Source organism: Apus apus, chromosome 14 (genome assembly GCF_020740795.1).
Source record: "Apus apus isolate bApuApu2 chromosome 14, bApuApu2.pri.cur, whole genome shotgun sequence".
Classification (NCBI taxonomy): Eukaryota; Metazoa; Chordata; class Aves; order Apodiformes; family Apodidae; genus Apus; species Apus apus.
Window position 1 is genome coordinate 10380287 of NC_067295.1, and position 19677 is coordinate 10399963.

General features: G+C 36.9%; 1 protein-coding gene and 1 long non-coding RNA gene across 2 annotated transcripts in view; one reads left to right on the forward strand and one right to left on the reverse strand.

Annotated features, from left to right (window-relative positions):
* The first annotated feature begins 1152 nt into the window (after positions 1-1152).
* ERCC4 (ERCC excision repair 4, endonuclease catalytic subunit) lies at positions 1153-16647 on the forward strand. Its single transcript, XM_051632293.1, has 11 exons — positions 1153-1374; positions 2236-2416; positions 5216-5411; positions 6248-6455; positions 7306-7486; positions 7821-7949; positions 8293-8403; positions 9565-10156; positions 11903-11995; positions 12678-12790; positions 13850-16647. The coding sequence occupies exons 1-11, from the start codon at positions 1201-1203 to the stop codon at positions 14581-14583; spliced, it is 2712 nt and encodes a 903-aa protein (XP_051488253.1). The 5' UTR covers positions 1153-1200; the 3' UTR covers positions 14584-16647.
* The window catches only part of LOC127390529 (uncharacterized), a 28228-nt gene continuing 10940 nt past the window's right edge, over positions 2390-19677 (reverse strand). The window contains exons 2-4 of the long non-coding RNA XR_007890877.1: positions 10374-10549; positions 6740-7449; positions 2390-3158 (exon numbers count right to left, since the gene is read on the reverse strand). This is a non-coding gene — a long non-coding RNA (uncharacterized LOC127390529). The remainder of the gene's footprint in view (positions 3159-6739; positions 7450-10373; positions 10550-19677) is intronic.

The window sequence follows — 19677 nt, forward strand, 5'->3', positions numbered from 1 at the left end:
CAGTAGTGGCCAGTTAAAAATGAGACCCAAAGCACAGTATTTGGCACATCAGTTGGCAACGTGATCAAATTTGTAAAGAAAAAATTGTTCAGGTATCAGCAAACAATTTCAGAAATGTATGTATAAGAAAAATCAAGAGTAGTCTCCATATTTTATTAATTTTTGCCAGTTTTCAAAGACTTTTTTCTACTTTGCCCCGAGTCTCCATTCTGCATTTTAAAATGCAAATATATATATTAGGAAATAAGTTTTAAATGTCCTATATTTAAAGATTCTATAGCATAATCTTCACCGTGGAGCAAATTTACAAATAATGAATGCACTGTAAAGTGCATCCTCATTAATACTGTCAAACTGAATAAGCAGTAAAAGCATGTTAGCAGCTGTACACTTTATTTATTAATTCCCAGTATGAATAAAAGAACTTGGGCACATCTTCCACACACGCACACTAGAGGCAGCTGGCTGCGCACACCCCTCGGCCCAGTAACCCTGCTGGAAGAGCTGCCGGTCTCCCCCTCACTTTCAGAGGGTGATTTTGACCCAGTTCAAGTGGTGTCCATCTCCCATGCAGTAGGCCCAGAAAAAACTGCTTATTTTAAAAGAGGGGCTGGAGACAAGTTCACCTGCATTTCACCAAGCTGGGCTGTAGGAGAACGCCGAGGAGAGCCCTTCATTTTAGCTGCTTCTGAAAGCAGGTCTGAGGGGCCTCTCACCGCCACCCCCGCGGGAAGGAACCGCCCGTTCTGAGCCGATTGACCTAGGGACGCTAAAACATGAGGTACCAGAAAAACACTGAAGTACTGAAAGCTTGTGTGAGGAATGCGAGCTGAAGTTCAGCCAAGTTGGGTTTTGCTCCTTGGAAAATGCAGGTTATTAGTGACAAATAATTTATAAGGAAAAAGGAAAAAACAAACCAACCTATGTTACGAGGAGAGGGGTGTTCAGCTCCCGGGGGATCTCGGAGGACAGGGAAGCCCGGTTCCCACCTCCCGTCCCGGGCGGGCTCCTCGGGACGGCGGCCCCGCCCGCCCCGCCTCAGGCGCCTCGCGCTCTGGGCTGGAAGCCCCGCAGCACGCGCGGCTGGAGGACCGCGCGCCCGGGCCGGCAGGGGGCGGTGCCCCGGCCGCGCGCACCTGAGCGGCGGGCTGGCGCGGCGGCTGGTGCGCATGCGCCCTCGGGCGGCGGGGCCCGGCCGGCATGGCGGGGCTGCTGGAGCACGAGAGCCAGGTCTTCCTGGACCTCTTCCACCAGGACGGGCTGGCGGTCTGCGCCCGCGGGCTCGGCATCGACCGCCTGCTGCTGCGCTTCCTCCGCCTCTACTGCGAGCCTGCCAGCCTGGTGCTGGTGCTGAACACCAGCCCCGCCGAGGAGGTGAGGGCAGCCCCTGTCGGCGGCGTCTCCTGGCAGGGTCTGGGTTTCGGCGGGCCCGGCCCGGGGTCTGGCGGCCCTGGCGGGGTCTCGGGGGAAGGCGGAGGGGCTCCTCGGGCCGCGCTGCGGGGCCGGGCGGGTTGCGGGCCGGCGGGCGGGTGTGGCGGGCAGGGCAGGCTCTGCCCCGGCCTCTGCTCTTGCTGGGGAGAAGTTCTCTCACCAGCCCCGCAATGAAGCCTAAATAATGACGAGCTAAAATAAGCATAGATATATAACTTTAAAGTAGCTAGTGAGCAGAAGGGGGTGAAACTTGTTGACACGTTTGTCTCTGCTTGTATAGAAAATGCTGCCGTTTTCCTGGAACCAGGGACATTTCCCACCCTCAGGGAGGTGATGTGGGGATTTTCTGTAGTCACCATCATAAAATAAGTAAAATAAGTCACCATAAATATCACAGCTGTAGTTTATAAGCTTCAGCTTGCTGTATGTGACCTACTTGCTGTAGTTATCTTTGATAGCAGGTGAGTGGATTAAAAGACTTATCTCTTCCCAATTTTCTGTTCTTAAGTCAGTATGAAAGTTGCCTACTCTCTGACAAAGACCTATTAAACTATAAGAAAATGTAAGCTTCTTTGAGTGACAGTTGTTCATATTTGATTAAGTATTGTCTAGGTACTACTGAAAATACATAGATTTTTAAATCACCTGGATCAGTTTATTCATTCTTAGAGGAAAAAAAATGGTAATTCTGGCTTCCTTAGGTAGTACATTATACTATCATGCTGTAGTATCATTAAGGGGGTTTTGTATCCATTTAATTAGTTACAATAATGTTGTCTTGTATTTTTATTGTATTTGGTTTAGGAGTATTTTATTGATCAGCTGAGGTCAGATGGAGTTGTTCATCTTCCTCGGCGTGTTACCAATGAAATTGCAAATAATACTCGATACGAATTTTACACACAAGGAGGAGTCGTCTTTGCAACAAGTCGAATCCTTGTGGTTGATTTCCTCACTGACAGGATTCCTGCAAACCTCATTACTGGTAAGAGTTCAATGAAATAAAGGTAAGGCTGTTCTGTGTGAAAATACTCTAAAGCTTAATTCATTATGAAGAGTTCAGGTAACCAATATTGACATTGAAGATTTATTCCTTTTCTTCCAGAAAGACTGAGGTAAAAGGAACAAACATATAGTTCTTCCATTATTTTTTTTAATAAATTGCTCCAACCTTGTTTGCCTTATGAAACCATACAATTTGAAAATATCCACATTATTTTTAGATAATGGATCATGCATTTGTAGGGCTTTCTGTGATCAAGTGGCTGGAAAACAAATCATCAGTAAAACCATGTCATTGACATAAGAAATACAATATTCAGACTGGCTTTCAAAGAATAATTGATTGTGCTTGGTGAAGTAGTGTCCTGTAGTCTCTAGGACACTGGTCTATGATTAAACTGATTTAAGATGTCATGTTTTATCAACCATGCAAACTACCTTTTTGCATTGCCAGATTACTCCTAATCACTTTTTTCATCAAAAAATAGCAATACCTTACTAATCTCAGTCTTGACACACCTTGAACACTATCTAAATAGCAGTATTATTAAATACTGCTGTTACTGTCGTTGTAAAGATTTTGGAAACAGTTTGTGACCTTTGTTGTTGTTATGTAGAAGTTATATATGAAAGATGTTACAGTTACCTTTTCCTACTCATGTTCTGTTCCCTTCTCCCCAACCACCATTGTCTGTTCTCGTATAAGCTGGAAACCCTGTTACAGGCTGGAGAATTAGTAAAATAAATACCTAAGAGCCAGGAATATGACAAAACAATATAACAAAAATACAATTTATTGTTATCTAAATGTTAGCATCTTAATGGCTAAACATAACTGAATATTGAATGCTTAGAATAATATTTCTGATGCATCCCTCTCCTTTTTATTCAATATATGACAAGTTTTAATATATAAAACATTTTGAAGAATTTTCTGCTAGAACTAAAGGACACCAGATTTCTGAATTCTGGTATTTCTGTTTAAAAAAAAGAAGTGAACCCATTTTCTGGGCAACCTACTTCAGTTTCTCTTCTCCTTGACTCCTTCCTCTCTATTTTTCTGTCCTTCCAAAGAAGAAAAAAAAAAATGAAAAAACTCCCACACTCCTAGACTTAGCTAGTATGAAAAGAAATACACTAAAGATTTATAAAATAGCCGTGTCCTGAAGTGACAGTTGTTACCGATTTTGCATATCCACTAGAGGTCAGTCTGACAGCAGCTTTGAACCACTTGCTGCTTCATCTAATATCGGGTAACACAGGTTCCGTTGGAAACAAATCATCGGTGTGTATTACAAAAACTTGTAATAATTTCTTAATAGCAAAAAAACCCCACAGTAAAGTGTTTCCAGGCATTATAAATAATGTTAATAAAATCAGTACAGAATCACATGTGAATTAATGTATGATGAACTCAAATTCAGCTAATGAAGATATCACTGCAGTACAGAAGAATTATTCCTGGTGGTTTTGGCCAAACAGAAGTTATGTGCTTAATATCAGTAAAACTGTTGCAAGTTGCTTCTACCAGGGCTTACACTGCAGTATGAACTCACTTCATAAGCAGATAAATATTGACTAAGAGTAGAAAGGTATTATGATAAAATCAGTAGTGTCTTTCAGAGTCATCTCTTTACAAACATGAAGATGTTCACAAATGAGTATGATCATTATTATGTCCTGAAAAAGTTGCTTCATATGAGAGATGTAAGAATACTTAGAAAAATACCTTTTAGTGGATTATTCCATGACTTGATAATGAATAGCTAGCAGTTACATGAAAGACTTTCACATGCTTTTTCATTTACAAAGCAAAGGCATTGTAAAATCAGTGGCTGGGTTCTGAGTTGAAATTTTTTACAGAAGTTAAATACACTCTAGTTTCCCATCATATGTAGGTACAAGGTAAAACCTGTCATGTTTGCTTCCATTTTAAAAAGTCATTTATTATTTCACCAGAAGCTGGAAACAGATAAAAGTATCACATAGGACTCACTTCACTAGGGTGACAGTGAAAAAATGTAATGTGCTATGTAAGACAATATGCCTGAGAAAAGATAAGCCTTGTTTTTAACAGGTCTTGGCTAATTGAAGTGTAAATCACAGAAGTATTCACCTCAAATGCTTCATGTAGCTAAACTATTGGTTCACTTCTCTGTATGAAACTGTGTGCATTAAATCATCTTTTCCTAACACCTGTAGCCACTAAGAAAATGGGTAGTGTGTTCATACAGCTGATGGTCTTCTCTGTCCGTAAGTGTAGATATAAGTAGCAGAATGGGAGGGAAGCTAAATCTCCGAAGTTCTTTATGCAAACAGTTCAACTGTGACCAATGAAAACTATTTGACAAGTCTGTAATTCCAGAACTTCTCTAACAAAACAATTCAAATAACACAATCTTGAAGATGTCAAACTTGCTTTGTTTTAATAGCATGCTATGTCTTGCATTTGCTTTTACTCCGCTGAAGTTCAAGTTTTGCCTTAGCAGTAAAGAGTTTTCTACACTAAGTCCTTCTGCTCAAGCACAAGGTTTCTTTTCCTAAAGATGCATCATTATCCCAGTTCTGTTATCTGGGGATTCCATGGTACTGAGACTGAAGAATCGCTTGGATTTAACCCTGGAAAGTTTGTTCAACCATCACTTTCAAATATTTAAATTCCTAAGGTACCTTATTTAAGAAAAAAAATGTTATAAGAATAAGGCAGTTTTGAGGAAAAATCTACACAAAATAGGACCTTTCTTTACTTTTTTTGTAACTTGAAAACCTTTTCTTTTGCCAGGCATTTTGGTATACAAAGCACACAGAATCATCGAGTCCTGTCAGGAAGCGTTTATCTTGCGCCTGTATCGCCAGAAGAACAAGCAAGGCTTCATCAAGGCTTTTACAGATAATGCAGTTGCATTTAACACTGGCTTTTGCCAGGTGGAAAGAGTGATGAGAAATCTTTTTGTCAAGAAACTTTATCTGTGGCCCAGGTAAGGCACCTCTTCACTTCATTGGAGTTTAACCGTAAACAAAGATGAAGGATGTTACAGTGGGTTCCCATGAAGATGGTGTATGAGGAGGTCACGCTGGTAATCTGTGTTCCCTTTTGTCTTCTCAAACAAACGTTATTCAATTTTTTACAGAAAAAGTGGTCTTAAGATGCTAAATTTCTGTAAGTGTTTTTGAAAACACTTAGAGAACCAAATTAAATCTGTAGGGAGCTGAACCTTATAGTGTAGTTGTCCTTTTAGCCAATACAAATCACAGCAGAAAGTGACATTGTTAATGGCTTAAGAAAGACTTCACTTACTGAACAGATTATTTAAGCCATGAAGTAAGAGCAATATAGTCTTTTAGTTCTGCCATTCATTGAAGTATTTGGTTCCACATGTGATGAAACCCTATGGATCACTTCCTACATGCTAGATTTTTGTTATCAATGTTCTTTTACATATATGTTGTGTATGAAGAATATTTCTTGCCAACAGATAGAAACCAAATTGCCAAGTTTGTGACAGCATTAAATCTTTCAGGAAAAAAGCCACAAATGGAACTGGGCACTTCAGCTATTCATGGGTTCAATGCAGTAATTTTCCATGGATCCTTCAGTCACACTATAGATTTGCATGACTGGAATGACTAGTCACAATTGTGGAATAGATGGTTTTCTGAGGCTATTCATAAGATTGCAGTCTTCGTATCAGTAGAAATTGACTTATTTTGCAATTAACTTATTTGTTTATGTTTAAAACAAATGTAGTTTATGCAAACTCTTGAAGTCAAGCAGACCATTCTTGTAAATGTTAATAAGTTGTTTTCCTCTTAGATTTCATATAGCAGTGAACTCATTTTTAGAGAAGCATAAACCTGAAGTGGTGGAAATACATGTGTCAATGACCCCTGCTATGCTTGCTATCCAGACTTCAGTCCTGGACATTTTGAATGCTTGTCTGAGAGAACTCAAACGTTATAATCCAGCTCTTGAAGTAGAAGATCTATCTTTAGAAAATGCTATTGGTAAACCTTTTGACAAGGTAACCATTTTGATTGTTTTGCTGTGTCTCACTAAAGGGATGTCGACCTTCAAACTGGCTGCCATGCAAGCAAAAATGTTACTTATAAAATAAATAAATAACCGGCAGCAACTGAGTATTCTCCCATTACTGGTAAGAGGAGAGAAACTGTTGATCAGTAATGGTGATGTTACCGTTGCCAGTGGGGTTTTTGGTGTGTTGGTATTATTGTTGGTGTATTACTATTATTATTGTGATAAAGATGGCTGCAATTTCAGCAAATAAGTATGCAGTTACACACTCACCTTTTTTTCCTCTTGAATTTCCTTCTTCTATTTTTTCTCTATTAGGAGAAGCACTGTATATAATACATAATACACACATGCATGCATTTAATCTTGATGTGAGGCCTTCTGTACTTTAAATATTTGGAGGTTTTTTTCGTATGCTGTGTAGGTTGCATATCTGCACTCATCTTATTTTGAAAATTAAATGACATTACTTAGGTAAAGTAAAAAAGAATTCTACAGGATACTAAATACTAAAGGCACATGCCAGTACCAGTAAAACAAAGGGGTTTTTTACTTTACCAGTATTTTATTATTATACGTGAAGGAAAATATATACTGAAAGTGTTAAATTATATACATCTGCTAACTGTTGAAATGTTTTACATTATATTATGTTAACTTTGCAAAAAGTGATTACTTACCAAAACAAATACCTCACCATCACATCTTTAGTTGGGTGTGTTTAATAACTTTGCAAAACTAATGTCATCCCCCATAAAGAATAATTAAAAAAAAGCATTCTTGCCTTGTTTAGTATACTATATATTTGACATCCTGAACTTTCCCATTTTTACTTCTAGACAATACGTCACTATTTAGATCCTCTCTGGCATCAGCTTGGAGCTAAGACAAAATCCTTGGTCCAGGATTTGAAGATACTACGTACTTTGCTGCTGTATTTAACTCAGTATGATTGTGTCACTTTCCTGAATCTTCTGGAGTCACTGAAAGCAAGCGAAAAAGCTTTTGGTGAGAATTCAGGTAAATACTGAATAACCATACAAGTTAATGCATGAAACAGTGACATGTTGATATTTTTAATTAACATGACCAAGCATATGAAGGTATCTAATTAGATTTTACATAACCAGCCATAAGGACGTAGGTTTTTATTGACAGATGATGCTTTCATCTTCCCACTTAACTGCTGTTACTTAACAGTGTGAGATTTGCATGACATTTCTGTCTTGTATTAAGCTAGTAATTACACAGCAAGCAGGTAGCACAGGTATTCCAGATGAGACACTTGGAGCTTTTGGGTTGAAACACACACATTGCAAATGTCAAACTGCTGCTGCTTTCTTTTCCCCTTTAGGTTGGCTGTTCCTTGACTCCAGTACTTCAATGTTTGTAAATGCTCGAGCTAGAGTTTATCGCATTGCAGATGAGAAACTGAATCAGAACGGCAAAGTCTCTGAAAAAAGTGATGTAAAGAAGGAAAATGGTACTGATCATTCCTAATTTTAAGTTTGAGTGTCACACGATTTCAAATGCTCTGCATATTATTTCTCCTTGTGCTGTGGTTCCCTACATGATTGTACACAGCTCAAGATCTCAGTCCGTTAGCTGGGATACGTCGAGACGTAATCTGAGTTCAAAAAGCATATAATAACATGAAAGAGAAGAATTGAGGGCTTCTTCTAAGCTTGCTCAGCTGATCATATGTAGTCTGTTGAATATCATATTTGCCAACAACCATGACACTGTTGCCATCTGAGCAGTAATTTAAAGTTCTGAAGGGTATTTTGGCTGTAAGAGTTGCTATGTTCAATCTTTCTTTGTTTCAGAACTGAAAAGGGAATTAGTTCTAGAAAGTAACCCAAAATGGGAGGCTTTGAGAGAAGTGCTGAAAGAGATTGAAAACGAGAATAAGAACAGTGAAGACCTTGGTGGTCCAGGTGAGAGATTACTAAATTATTTAAGTTTTTACAGTACAGCTACTTTTTACTTTACTTTCGAGAGAAGGAGTCTAACTTTTTACTATAGTTTTATTATAGAGCTAGTTTTAAGTTTAATCATTTGTGGTCTTAAGATAATGAGTTTATGTATATAGACTATGTAAAACTAAGTAGTTTTAACATAAACTCCTATTTAGTTCTTGCTCCAAAAGAGAAGTGTTGTTGGCTGTTTAGGAAAGAACCTATATTATAATGCAAAAATATTTTCACTTCCATTTCAATACTGTATTGAAACCTGAGTCTCAAAACTAATAAAACTAATAACATAGAAATTCATAATAATCAAGGTACCATTCACTCATTTCTGAAGTTCAGGTTAAAAAAAAAAAAAAAGGGGTTTCTATCTTACGCCCTTTCCAGCTCACACATTCTTCTCATGCATCTGAAAATTTGTTTCTTCAGGAGATGCACCAAAACAGGGTAGAGAATAGAAGGCACGTGTGTTTCTAACTAGCTGCTTTACTGCCATTCCTATTTTAGGGCTTTTCATCCCCTTAAATTTCACCAAGTTTTATTTTAGGAAACAGTAAGGGTAAAAAAGTGCTCTTTTTTCCCCACCCACAGTGTTCTGACTCTGGATAAGAACTGGCTCTCTCACCTAGTGATGTAGGAGTTTTATCTGAGTCAGCTTGTGGAGAATTTGTTATTCCAGGCCCACAAATGTCAATAACACTGTGTGAAACATGGATTTTTTAGACTCCAACACAGCTGATAAGGGCTGAAAATTAGAACAGTCTAAATTAAGTTCTCTTATTCCATGTTTAAAAAAAAAAAAAAAAAAAAGAGTTGTCCCAAGTATGTTGCATTAGGTGCTATCTCTGCCTCATTTCAGATGGTCAAAAGGAAAAGCTCACTAATTCAGATGGTGTAAGAATAAGGAATGCTGAACTGCCATTAACCTCCTCTGATCTTGTTTGGTACAAAACGTCATGCAATTTAGACTCCCTGAAAGTCCAGAGCAACTGTAATAATTAAATGCAAAGGCATTTGGCAGGCATGCTGCTAGTATCATTAAAAACAATTTGCTCCAGAAATGTCTTGTAGCTGGATGAGAAGTACACTGTCACAGATGATAAACATGATATTGTTTCTTGACTGCAGGGCAAGTGCTTATTTGTGCCAGCGATGACCGAGTTTGTGCACAGCTCAGGGAGTACATTATTGCTGGAGCAGAAGCTTTTTTAACAAGACTGTATAACAAGACTTTTGGAAAAGATGAGAAAGCTGCAGAAGTGTGGATTAAGGACAGAAAAGCTGTCAAGTCCAAAGGAAATGCCAGACCAGCTACGGGCCCTCAAGCCAAAAAACCCAAACTCATGACTTCTTCAAAACAAAATAAACACAAGAAGCAGCAAGACCGGACTATAACCCAAATGATGGGGAAAACTGAGGAGGAAAAGAGAGAGGAGTTAGAGGTGGAAGATAACAAAGAATTAAGTAGTAGCCAAGAAGGCAGTATTGAAGAGATCATTGCTGAAGATTTCCATGTGAACTTACCCTCAGATTGTTACTATGGTATTTTCAAGAACCCGCTCACCATTATTCATCCACTGCAAGGGTGCAATGATCCCTATGCACTCACTCGGGTGCTGCATGAACTGGAACCAAGATATGTTGTCTTATATGATGCAGAACTAACTTTTGTCCGGCAGCTGGAAATCTACAAGGCAAGCAGGCCTGGGAAGCCTTTGAGGCAAGTTGACTTGGCCAGGGTAATTTAGTCTTAAAAATTAAAAAGTGCACTTTCAGTAGTCAAGGCAGAGTGTGCATCTTGTGATTGTTCTTTAGGTACCTTTTAATTTCTGTTTAGCCCTCGTCTTAATTTTAAACAAAAGCATAATGTCCAATGTAATAAAGAGAGAATTTTTACTGTCCAGCAGGTATTTAGTCCCTTAACAGCAGAAACATACCTGTTAAAAAAAAAGTTCATTCCATCTTCTGCAAGACCTCTGCTTAGATTATCTCAGTAGCAATAGATCCATTTTGAGGTGCTGCAGTCTCAATGTAAACCATCTCCATAGGTACGATTTTGACACAATAAACTTCATTTTGGCTTTAATCAACTTTCACATTTCCTGTTCAGGAACTATAACAGAAAAACAAGTAAAGGAAAACACAGTAAAGAAAATGAGAAGTATGTGCAGTTATATTCAGTTCTGGTGTTAGCTGACAGATTTCTGATTTGTGTATATACACTTGATACACTTGGAAATTGCAAAACTCACTGTTACAAATAGATGTTACAGACTAATGAAAAATACAGAACACTTAAAATTCAATATACTATGAGTTTTTTTAATTATTTCTCATTTATACAGCTGCCTGATACAGCATTTCTTGAATACAGTAAACTGTAGTTACACCTCTACCTTTCTGAAAATAACTTCTGTCAGTTCCATAAGTCTTAGAATAAACATGCTTTACCTACTATTTGAAATTATTACCTTTTGAATTATGATGCTTTATGCTTTAATCACTTCATGAAGATTATTTGCATAAATTTAACAAAGCAGTTGTAATTTTCCAGTCAGAGATTTATATACATGTAATGCAACTGAAAATGAAAAATTACTTGTTGTGTCTGTACCTGATAGTCAGGTAAGGACTCTCTAGTTGAGGTACAAATAACAGAACTCACAAAATATATTTATTGCATGAGGATAATTACTGAGTTATTCACACAATTTATTTTTACTCGCCTAATCAGCATGTGTTAGATCTATCTCCATCATGTTCCCACACTTCAGAGCAGGAAGATCAGATGCAGTCATACAAGTACAGGCTAGGAGATGCACCACATTAAGAAAAGTAATAGGAATAAAATCCCATAAATCCATCAAAATCTACCTCAATTAAAATATATTGGGGAAAATTACTATGCTGAAAAGCTATATGCAATTCTTACATATTCCATATAAATCCTTAGTTGCAGAATAAAACTTCATTTGTCTGTGTGCTCATCTGTGTGAGATAATGACAGCTTGTTCTTTGTAAAGCCTACCAAATCCTTGTACAAATATATAATTTAATACATAACTTTGTATTTTAAAATCTTATAAGGTGTTTTTTCTTAACCCAGAATGGCTGCAGATGATTTTAGTTTGTTATATATATGCTATGGGGAAGATTTGAAAAACTAAAAAAGTAACTTCTCCGTTATATTTGCTTTTTTTCCTGACTGAATAGCTGACTGGAATCTCAGTTGAATCCCAGAATTCCACTAAGTGTATCTGCCACTGGGAAGAGGGAACACTGGATTTAAGAATTTTTGTTGCTGGTTTTGGAATAACTTTACAGAAAAAGACAAGTGTTTTTCCACTTGCATTTTTTTTAAGGCAAATACTACCTTGTACTGCTACTAATCTGAAATACTGCTTGTGTGTGTTTTTAAATCTATGAAGTTTTGTGATCTCTGTCTTTTTCTCCTCCAAACCTACAGGGTCTATTTCCTCATATATGGGGGCTCCACGGAAGAGCAGCGCTACCTCACTGCTCTGAGAAAAGAGAAGGAGGCCTTCGAAAAACTCATTCGGTAACTAAATTGGTTTATTGCCTTTATTAATAATGTACGTGCTTACATCATAAACAGAGTGAAGTTCTTAACTGTGTGAAGGCTTTAAATAAACTTTTAATTTAAAATTCAGTCTCTTTTTGGATGTTAAGACAACTTCCCACTGAGAATCAATGAAAAGTCAAAACCTTCCTTTTCAAAGCACTTGATATTTTGTTTATTAATTTTAGGGGTTTTATATTAAATTTCAAAAGCTAAACAGCACAGCTTGTATTTTCCCCTAATTGTCTATGATTTTTATTTCTGTAAATTTGTTTTTGTCTGCAGGTAACATTTCTTGTAAGATCTTTCTAAGGCTTTTATGGCTTAAGTCATAAAACAATTATATTTGGACTGTATAAGACAGTATTTTTACTGACAGTATCTTCTCACCAGGTTATGCTGCTATTACTTGTCATTAGTACCTTTGTTTCATATTCCCTGAGAAATTATAAAATAGATGCTAAGAAGTGCTAACAATGGAAAATAAAAATACAGCATCCAGCCCAACAATCTGGAAAACCTAGTAAATGGCATTTCTGTTCAGGTTTGCAATTAGTATTAAACTATATATAATTTTATATCTGGCTGAAGGGTATTAAAATATTTTAATCTATTTTGCACATATAATTGCAGTTTTTGTTGTTTCTTTATGGTTCCTTAGAGAGAAGGCTGGCATGGTTGTTCCTGAAGAAAGAGAAGGAAGAGATGAAACAAACTTACAACTAGTAAGAGGTGCTAAATCTGCCTCTGCTTCTACTGACACACGCAAAGCAGGTGAGCAGTGCCTGAAGCTTGCAGCTCCAAGCTGTAACTATTGCCTTTAAATCCTGTCTGGATCACAGACATGTTGCACGTTGACATGGCAGTCTGGATGGTAAAGAGTCATCATCTCCTATTCCATCTGCCTCTGTCAGTGCAATGACGGTGAATTGTGTTTTCTTTTGAAAAGAAAATACAGATTAATGAAGTATTTTACCAGTAAGACAGACACCGTTTGGATTGTTTCTAGGCATCTTGTTGGTTATGAGACTGTCTAGTATTGCTTGTAAAAGGGTGGAGAGAAATTAAAACATCAAAACTGTAGTTCACAGATAGTCAAAGGCACTGTTGTCCTTGAGCTGGTAAATGTTGGGGACTTTCGATCTTGGCAAAACAGATTGCCTGGTTAAACAACTGCAGATGAGGTTTTTTGTCTACTTTCTCTGCAATAAGGCATCTTTTTTCTTTTGTTGCAGTTCTAACCACATTTTTGTTTCTTTCCTCTGATGTGTATATTCTGTCTCTACCTTTGCACCTCTGCCCATTTTTCTTTGCTGCCATTTTTGTTATTCTGCTCTCCTTTACCATATGCTCTGTGATCTTTGCTACTATGTCTTTTGTGGCCTTGATGCTGCAGTATCTTCGCATATCCTTCTGCAGATCTATAGAGGCTAAGGTGTAACTCCTACAATAAAATGCCATGTTTCTGTGGGAAACAGCTGGAAATAAAAAAGATCAGCTTTGTTACCTTGTTTTGCAGGCAACTTGTTAAAGATTTTCCTGGTAACTTTCATCTACGGTTTCACATATTTCATTGTCACACATACAAAGCTAATAGCAGGTAGTAGAACAGTTCTACTGAACTGCAGGGCATACTCTATAAGCTAGAGGTTATCATTTGGCAACTGACTTTTACCTGTACAGTGAAAAATTAAATAAAGCCTGGATTTATTATACTCCTGAATTTGAGGTATGATTTGAGATGTGAAGTCCATTTGCATCACACAGGAAAACTTTACAACCAGAGTCCGAGTTCCTAAGTATTTGGTTAACTGTCTTTATTTTGCTCTTTAGGTGGACAGGAAGAGAAGACTGTTCAGCAAACTGTAATAGTGGATATGCGGGAGTTTCGTAGTGAGCTTCCATCACTGATTCATCGTCGTGGTATTGACATTGAGCCTGTTACTTTGGAAGTTGGAGATTATATTTTAACTCCTGACATCTGTGTAGAGCGGAAAAGTATCAGTGACCTGATAGGTTCCTTAAACAATGGAAGACTGTACTCACAGTGCATTTCTATGTCCCGTTACTATAAGCGACCAATTCTCCTGATTGAATTTGATCCTAACAAACCTTTCTCCTTGATTCCACGAGGCTCTCTACATCAGGAAATTTCCAGTAATGATATTACTTCTAAACTAACCCTTCTTACTCTGCATTTCCCAAAGTTACGTATCCTGTGGTGTCCTTCTCCCCATGCTACTGCTGAACTGTTTGAAGAGTTAAAACAAAACTATCCCCAGCCTGATGCAGAAACAGCAATGGCTGTCACAGCAGATTCTGAAATTCTTCCTGAGTCAGACAAGTACAACCCTGGTCCTCAGGACTTTCTACTAAAAATGCCAGGTATCAATGCCAAAAACTGTCGTGCCTTAATGAACCACGTTAAAAGCATAGCAGAGCTAGTGACACTGTCAAAGGATGAACTCTCCAAAATTTTGGGTAATGCTGCCAATGCCACACAACTCTTTGACTTTATTCACCTGACCTATGGAGATGCAATATCGAAAGGAAAAAGCAAAAGATGACTAATGAGATTTTTTGATTTAGGGCATGGACAAGCTTTTCTTGCACAGCACTTTGGCAAAGTACATTAAATACTTTAATAAATGCCCTCTAAGGTAACAGCTGTTTCTTGCTAATGCTGTTCTATCCAGCCAGTTAAAACTAGCCAGTGTTATAATTTGAGTTAATTATTACTGAAGGCAAGTTTCATGAGGAAAAAAAAATGTTTTTAATAAAACCAAATTATTTTTATTCTTCCTGCAGCACTTTAACCAATTCTGTATCACTGAATTACCTAAATGAAGTTCTTCACCAACTCCATAAGAATGAAGTGCTAAGACTAATTGATAAAGATGTTCTCTTTTGAAAATTATGTCTTGTTAAAGCTAAAAATTACTGTGTTTTGATTAGTATGTGTGAACTGCTGCATAATATATCATTTTGCTAATGCCATTTTTATTAATGTCTTACACTCTGGAAACTGCCAATTTTCCATTGATAGTGATGGAACCATTTGAAATACATCGTGGTCTTTTGTCAGGAGTTCATTTAGAACATACTTGGACTCATTAATGAATTTGAGAACATTATCATAAGCCTTAGTTGCAGTGAACTACAGTTGTAAGGTATGTTCTACATTCTATTTGCTTACTTCACTAGAAGTTACACTCCTTTTTGACATTTCAGAGATAGCACATGTCTGTCTTATTAGGTCTTGCAAAGTGCATTCCTCTGGACTAGACTGGATAGAGGTTCAGTAGTGGCACAATACAATTTAATACTCAGCGTGCATATACTTTTAAGATGCTTTGTTTTTTTTAATCAGTTTTGATAGCTCTTTCACCTTCTTCACTTGAAAGTGAAAAATTGATACAACATTGGGACTATTCCTCTACACCAGAGCGTATCTCCTCTTATAAAATGCAATAGTTTTCTAAGTACGGTTTTTCAAAAGTGTTGACATTTTTTCCAGCTTTGTCCTTTCTGTGTGTCCTATTGCACTTGCATTTTCATGTCTTAAATAGACCATCCGTCAATAAATTCAGTAAAGCTATTGTCACCTGGAAGATAAAACTTTGAGCGTTCTGTCTAAGACAAAATGGGGAAAAGTTACTCTTTTATGTAAGTTTGTGAATGTGTATATTGTTAAAAACATACATTCTGCACTCAACGTTGACAACTGTGTAACAACTTGGCATTGCCAAAAGGGTTTGGTGCTGTAGCATTACATGCTAATGTATTTACATTAGCTATTTACAAAATATCTCTAAAAGATTGGCACATATGTATTTATATTATTATAATGCTAACAACAGATAATAAAATATCCATCATTATAGGAGAAAATACTGATTTTTTTTTTCTGTACTCAGGTTGAGTAAAAACTCCACTATGCACTTTCAGGTTTAATGTTTACTCTGCATTTTAAGTGTGAATTACGAATTTCTTAACTTACAGTCTAGGACTGAGCTGTGACATATTTCCAAAGTGAACCTTTTGCTGAAGATGCAAATTGCAGTATTAAATGCATCCATAACAAGAATACAATTTTTTAATTACCTTGTTTCTCATTGGGCTGTATTGATAGCAGAACATTTTTATTTTTAGTGTGTGGATTATAATCCAGATCTTAGGGTTTCTATTGTCCTATATTCTAATTTATTTCATTTAATATAACAAGAAGTCTTTCCATGAGACTTTTGCGTATTCAAAGGTTCAGGGCTGGGGATGCCTGTAAAGTGATGCTAATAGAACAAAAAATCAGAATAAGAACATGAATGCCCAGAACACATGGCCTGTAGAGCCTGGCTCAGAAACAGAGAGCTGAACAGCCCTTGAAAACGTTGTTCATGCATTTGCATCCTGAAAATGTTATATGAATTGTTTCTTTCCTTTTCAGATGTTCCACATCTTGGCTTTGTCAGTCCTTTTTTTGTTTAGATTTATGTAAGGGGGAAAAAAAGGGTATATGAAGAGGTTATAAAAGTGTAGTTTTGTGTTGTACGCTAGATCAAAGTCATGTCATGCAAATAAATAGTTAATACTTGATAAATATTTATATTAAATTGCCTTTTGTTTATACATGTGGAATTTTTGTACTTTGTTTTCAATACAGTATTTGGCTTTTTCTTTAAAAAAAACACATAACATGTTGTTATTGCTTATTTGTGACTTGGCATTTTACTGTATTAGGTTAGGTTGGAAGTCAGTGGTGTGTCTTTCTGAAGCAGAAGGTACCAGATACTATTCCTGCAAGTTGTGACACTTGTTTCTAGCTACAAGTGCAAAGGAGTCATTTTGCTTGCCATGTTGTCTATGTGTAGTCCCTAACCTAAACAAACTTTACTTTCAAAATTACTGACTAAAAGTATTGATAAGGTTGTACAAGGAAATATAAAAATGTCTTAAAGTTTCAGTGCCATTTTTTTGAGAACAAAATGTTAGAAAGTTCATCTCCCAGACTTTTTGATACAAATGGGCTGGCTGCTTTTATACTTGACTTTTGATCTGTACATTTTAAACCTTCTCTGCAATAAATTAAAATTAAGAAACCGCCTTAGTCTTGGAAACAGGGAAGAAAATGTTCAGTAGCTTGGGTAGCCAATACTTAGCTAAGAGACATATTCTTTAGTCTTACTGAACTTAGTAAGGGTAACCAGGGCTACTACACTGCTATGGTGATTTGTTGTCTAAACAGAAGATGTTGCTGCAGTATATCAAAGTGGGCCTGCATATATACTAATTGTAGCATGGTTATTTAGAGCCTGGCAAAGTTATCTTAATCTTCAACTGCTATAAAGCAGTCTTCCTAGGACTATTAAAGGATTTTAGGCAGAAGCGTTACAGGAGGATTTTCAAGAATGACAGAGTGAATTTATAATTTAAGGGTAGAATTTTCAAAATTACTACTAAATCTATCACATATGTACTATAAAGTTGTAAAAGTTTAAATTGTAAATCACCATTCCCCACTGTGCCAGCTTCTCTTTGATAACTGTAGTTCAGCTGCATTTGAATTCCATCAATCCCAACTCAGAAAGCTTGGAAGTAGACACTGGAATCATCAGTGTATCATAATAATTATCATTAGATTAGCAGGAAGAGAAACACATTTCCGTCTGAAGATTCAGTGAAATAGCTTTTGTTCATCTCTGTTTAGTGACTATTACCTATTGTTCACAGAAAAATACTAACTTCCAAACACATACAAAATGATCACCCATGTGATTCAAAACCCAGGAGTTTGCCCGATGGAACTGGCACATAATGCCTAAACTTGACATTTCTGCAGATCAGCCCCCCTATAAATAGGCAGCATAGTTCTAATTTGAATTATTTTCATAGAGCTACTCCGTTCTCATTAGTGTATGCAGTGGGACATGCACATTGTCATCTGTCTTCTGAGTTTCCTCCTTGGTGAATGGAATGTCACAGGGCCTGGGAGTACCAGGAATGTGCAGTGGAGATCTGGGTGTCCTATACCCACAGCATCATTTGACACTGCCTTAAGTAGCATCTTCCAGTTTCTTTGTAACTTTTTTTATCATGATACTGCATTTGCATTATTATCATATTCTCCATTCAACTTTAATCCTTCTTCCATTTTTATGGAATTTTCTATTTTATTTCTTTTTTGCTTCTCTTATCCTAACAAGGTCTGTCTATATTCATATCCATTTATTTGCCTTCCAGAATGCTGCTTAAATGTTGCTGCAATTTGTGATGTCTATTGAGCACAACTAACACTGCATTCTTTGCAAGACTGGCTGTGCTGGAGCCTTGTCCAGAACTTATATCTAGGGGCTTATATAAAAAATGTATTGTACTTCATTTGCATTTTGCTCTCAGACTTGAGGTGCGTGAACCTTGCAAAACTGACATGTAAAGGAAACACAGAGCAGCAGGTTTGCAGTTCTTGCAACATGCTCAGTTTTCTCTTGCATTAAAACCAGACTAGATTTAGATACAATAAAATTATAATGTTTATTTTATAAATCCCAGCCCTGGAAGACATTCAAAGCTTTTTTGTGTGTGTAATAAAGTTATTGGAATGCTACACATAGAAGCTACAAACTTTCTTGTGGCATTTGTATCTCATGGGTCTTTTAACACATTGTAGTAGTAGAATTGTCAAGTTGTCAGAGCCTGCAAAACTCATTTTCTATGCATAATAATTTATATCAGGACTTGGGAGATCTGTAACAGCAAAAATATTAATGGCATGACTCCTAATTTTGTGTAAATTTTCTGGAACAAAATCCCCCTATCTAGCTCTTCCCATTGTCAGATACACTTTGTTCCTGCTTCACCTTTAATATCTGTGAATGTTAAAAGTGCTGGAAAAGAACTATGGTCTTAAAAAAATAATATATTTGTGTTAAACTATTACATTATTCTAACTGATGTAGTCTGTGTAATCCACTTGTTTCACTTGTTAGAAAGCCTTGAATTGCAGCAATAAATCTGCTGTATTATAGTTCACATAATTATCACAGTAAATTAGGGTTCTCTTAAATGTATTTGCATTATACTGCACATCACTAGCAACAGAAATCATAATCAAGATTATCTTTCTCACTTCAGAATTTACTAGACAGAAGTTTTGAATGATCACATACAAAGTCATCTGATTTTCTTTCCACAAAGTGCTATTGATATTAAAATGTAGTAGGCTTTTTTCTTTCTCAGCCCCTTCAGCTTCTTCGGGACAACTGACACACTTCTAGTGGCTTCAGTAACACCTGCATTATTAACCAGTAGAGGAATTTCAACTAATATCCACCAGGAATCTCTAAATTTCCTTCATTCACTATCAACTTTCCAACAGTGTGTAACATCACACACACATTTGCACATGAACATACAGAGTATCTGCTGTGTAATATGAGCCTGCACAACTTCAGTGTTCATGTCTCTGAAAATGACCCTGAAAAAGTAAGCTAAGCCCATCTCTGCTTCTATATATAAAATTTTGTTTAATTGGAGGACTGCACCAAGAATAAATAATGAGGTAAGTCTGCAGATCATTCCCAGAAGAGTCAGAATTGTGTCTGCAAGTCAGAGCTATCTCTTCTCCTTTGTTTTGTTTTGTTGTTTTTTCTTTGAAAATAAAATTT

Excerpts from the sequence above, each read along its gene's own strand:
- ERCC4 (XM_051632293.1), top strand. The coding sequence starts at position 1,201 with ATGGCGGGGCTGCTGGAGCACGAGAGCCAGGTCTTCCTGGACCTCTTC. Across the intron at positions 6,456-7,305 it reads TTGGTAAACCTTTTGACAAG|ACAATACGTCACTATTTAGA; the intron begins GTAACCATTTTG and ends TTTTACTTCTAG. Across the intron at positions 12,791-13,849 it reads TACTGACACACGCAAAGCAG|GTGGACAGGAAGAGAAGACT; the intron begins GTGAGCAGTGCC and ends TTTGCTCTTTAG.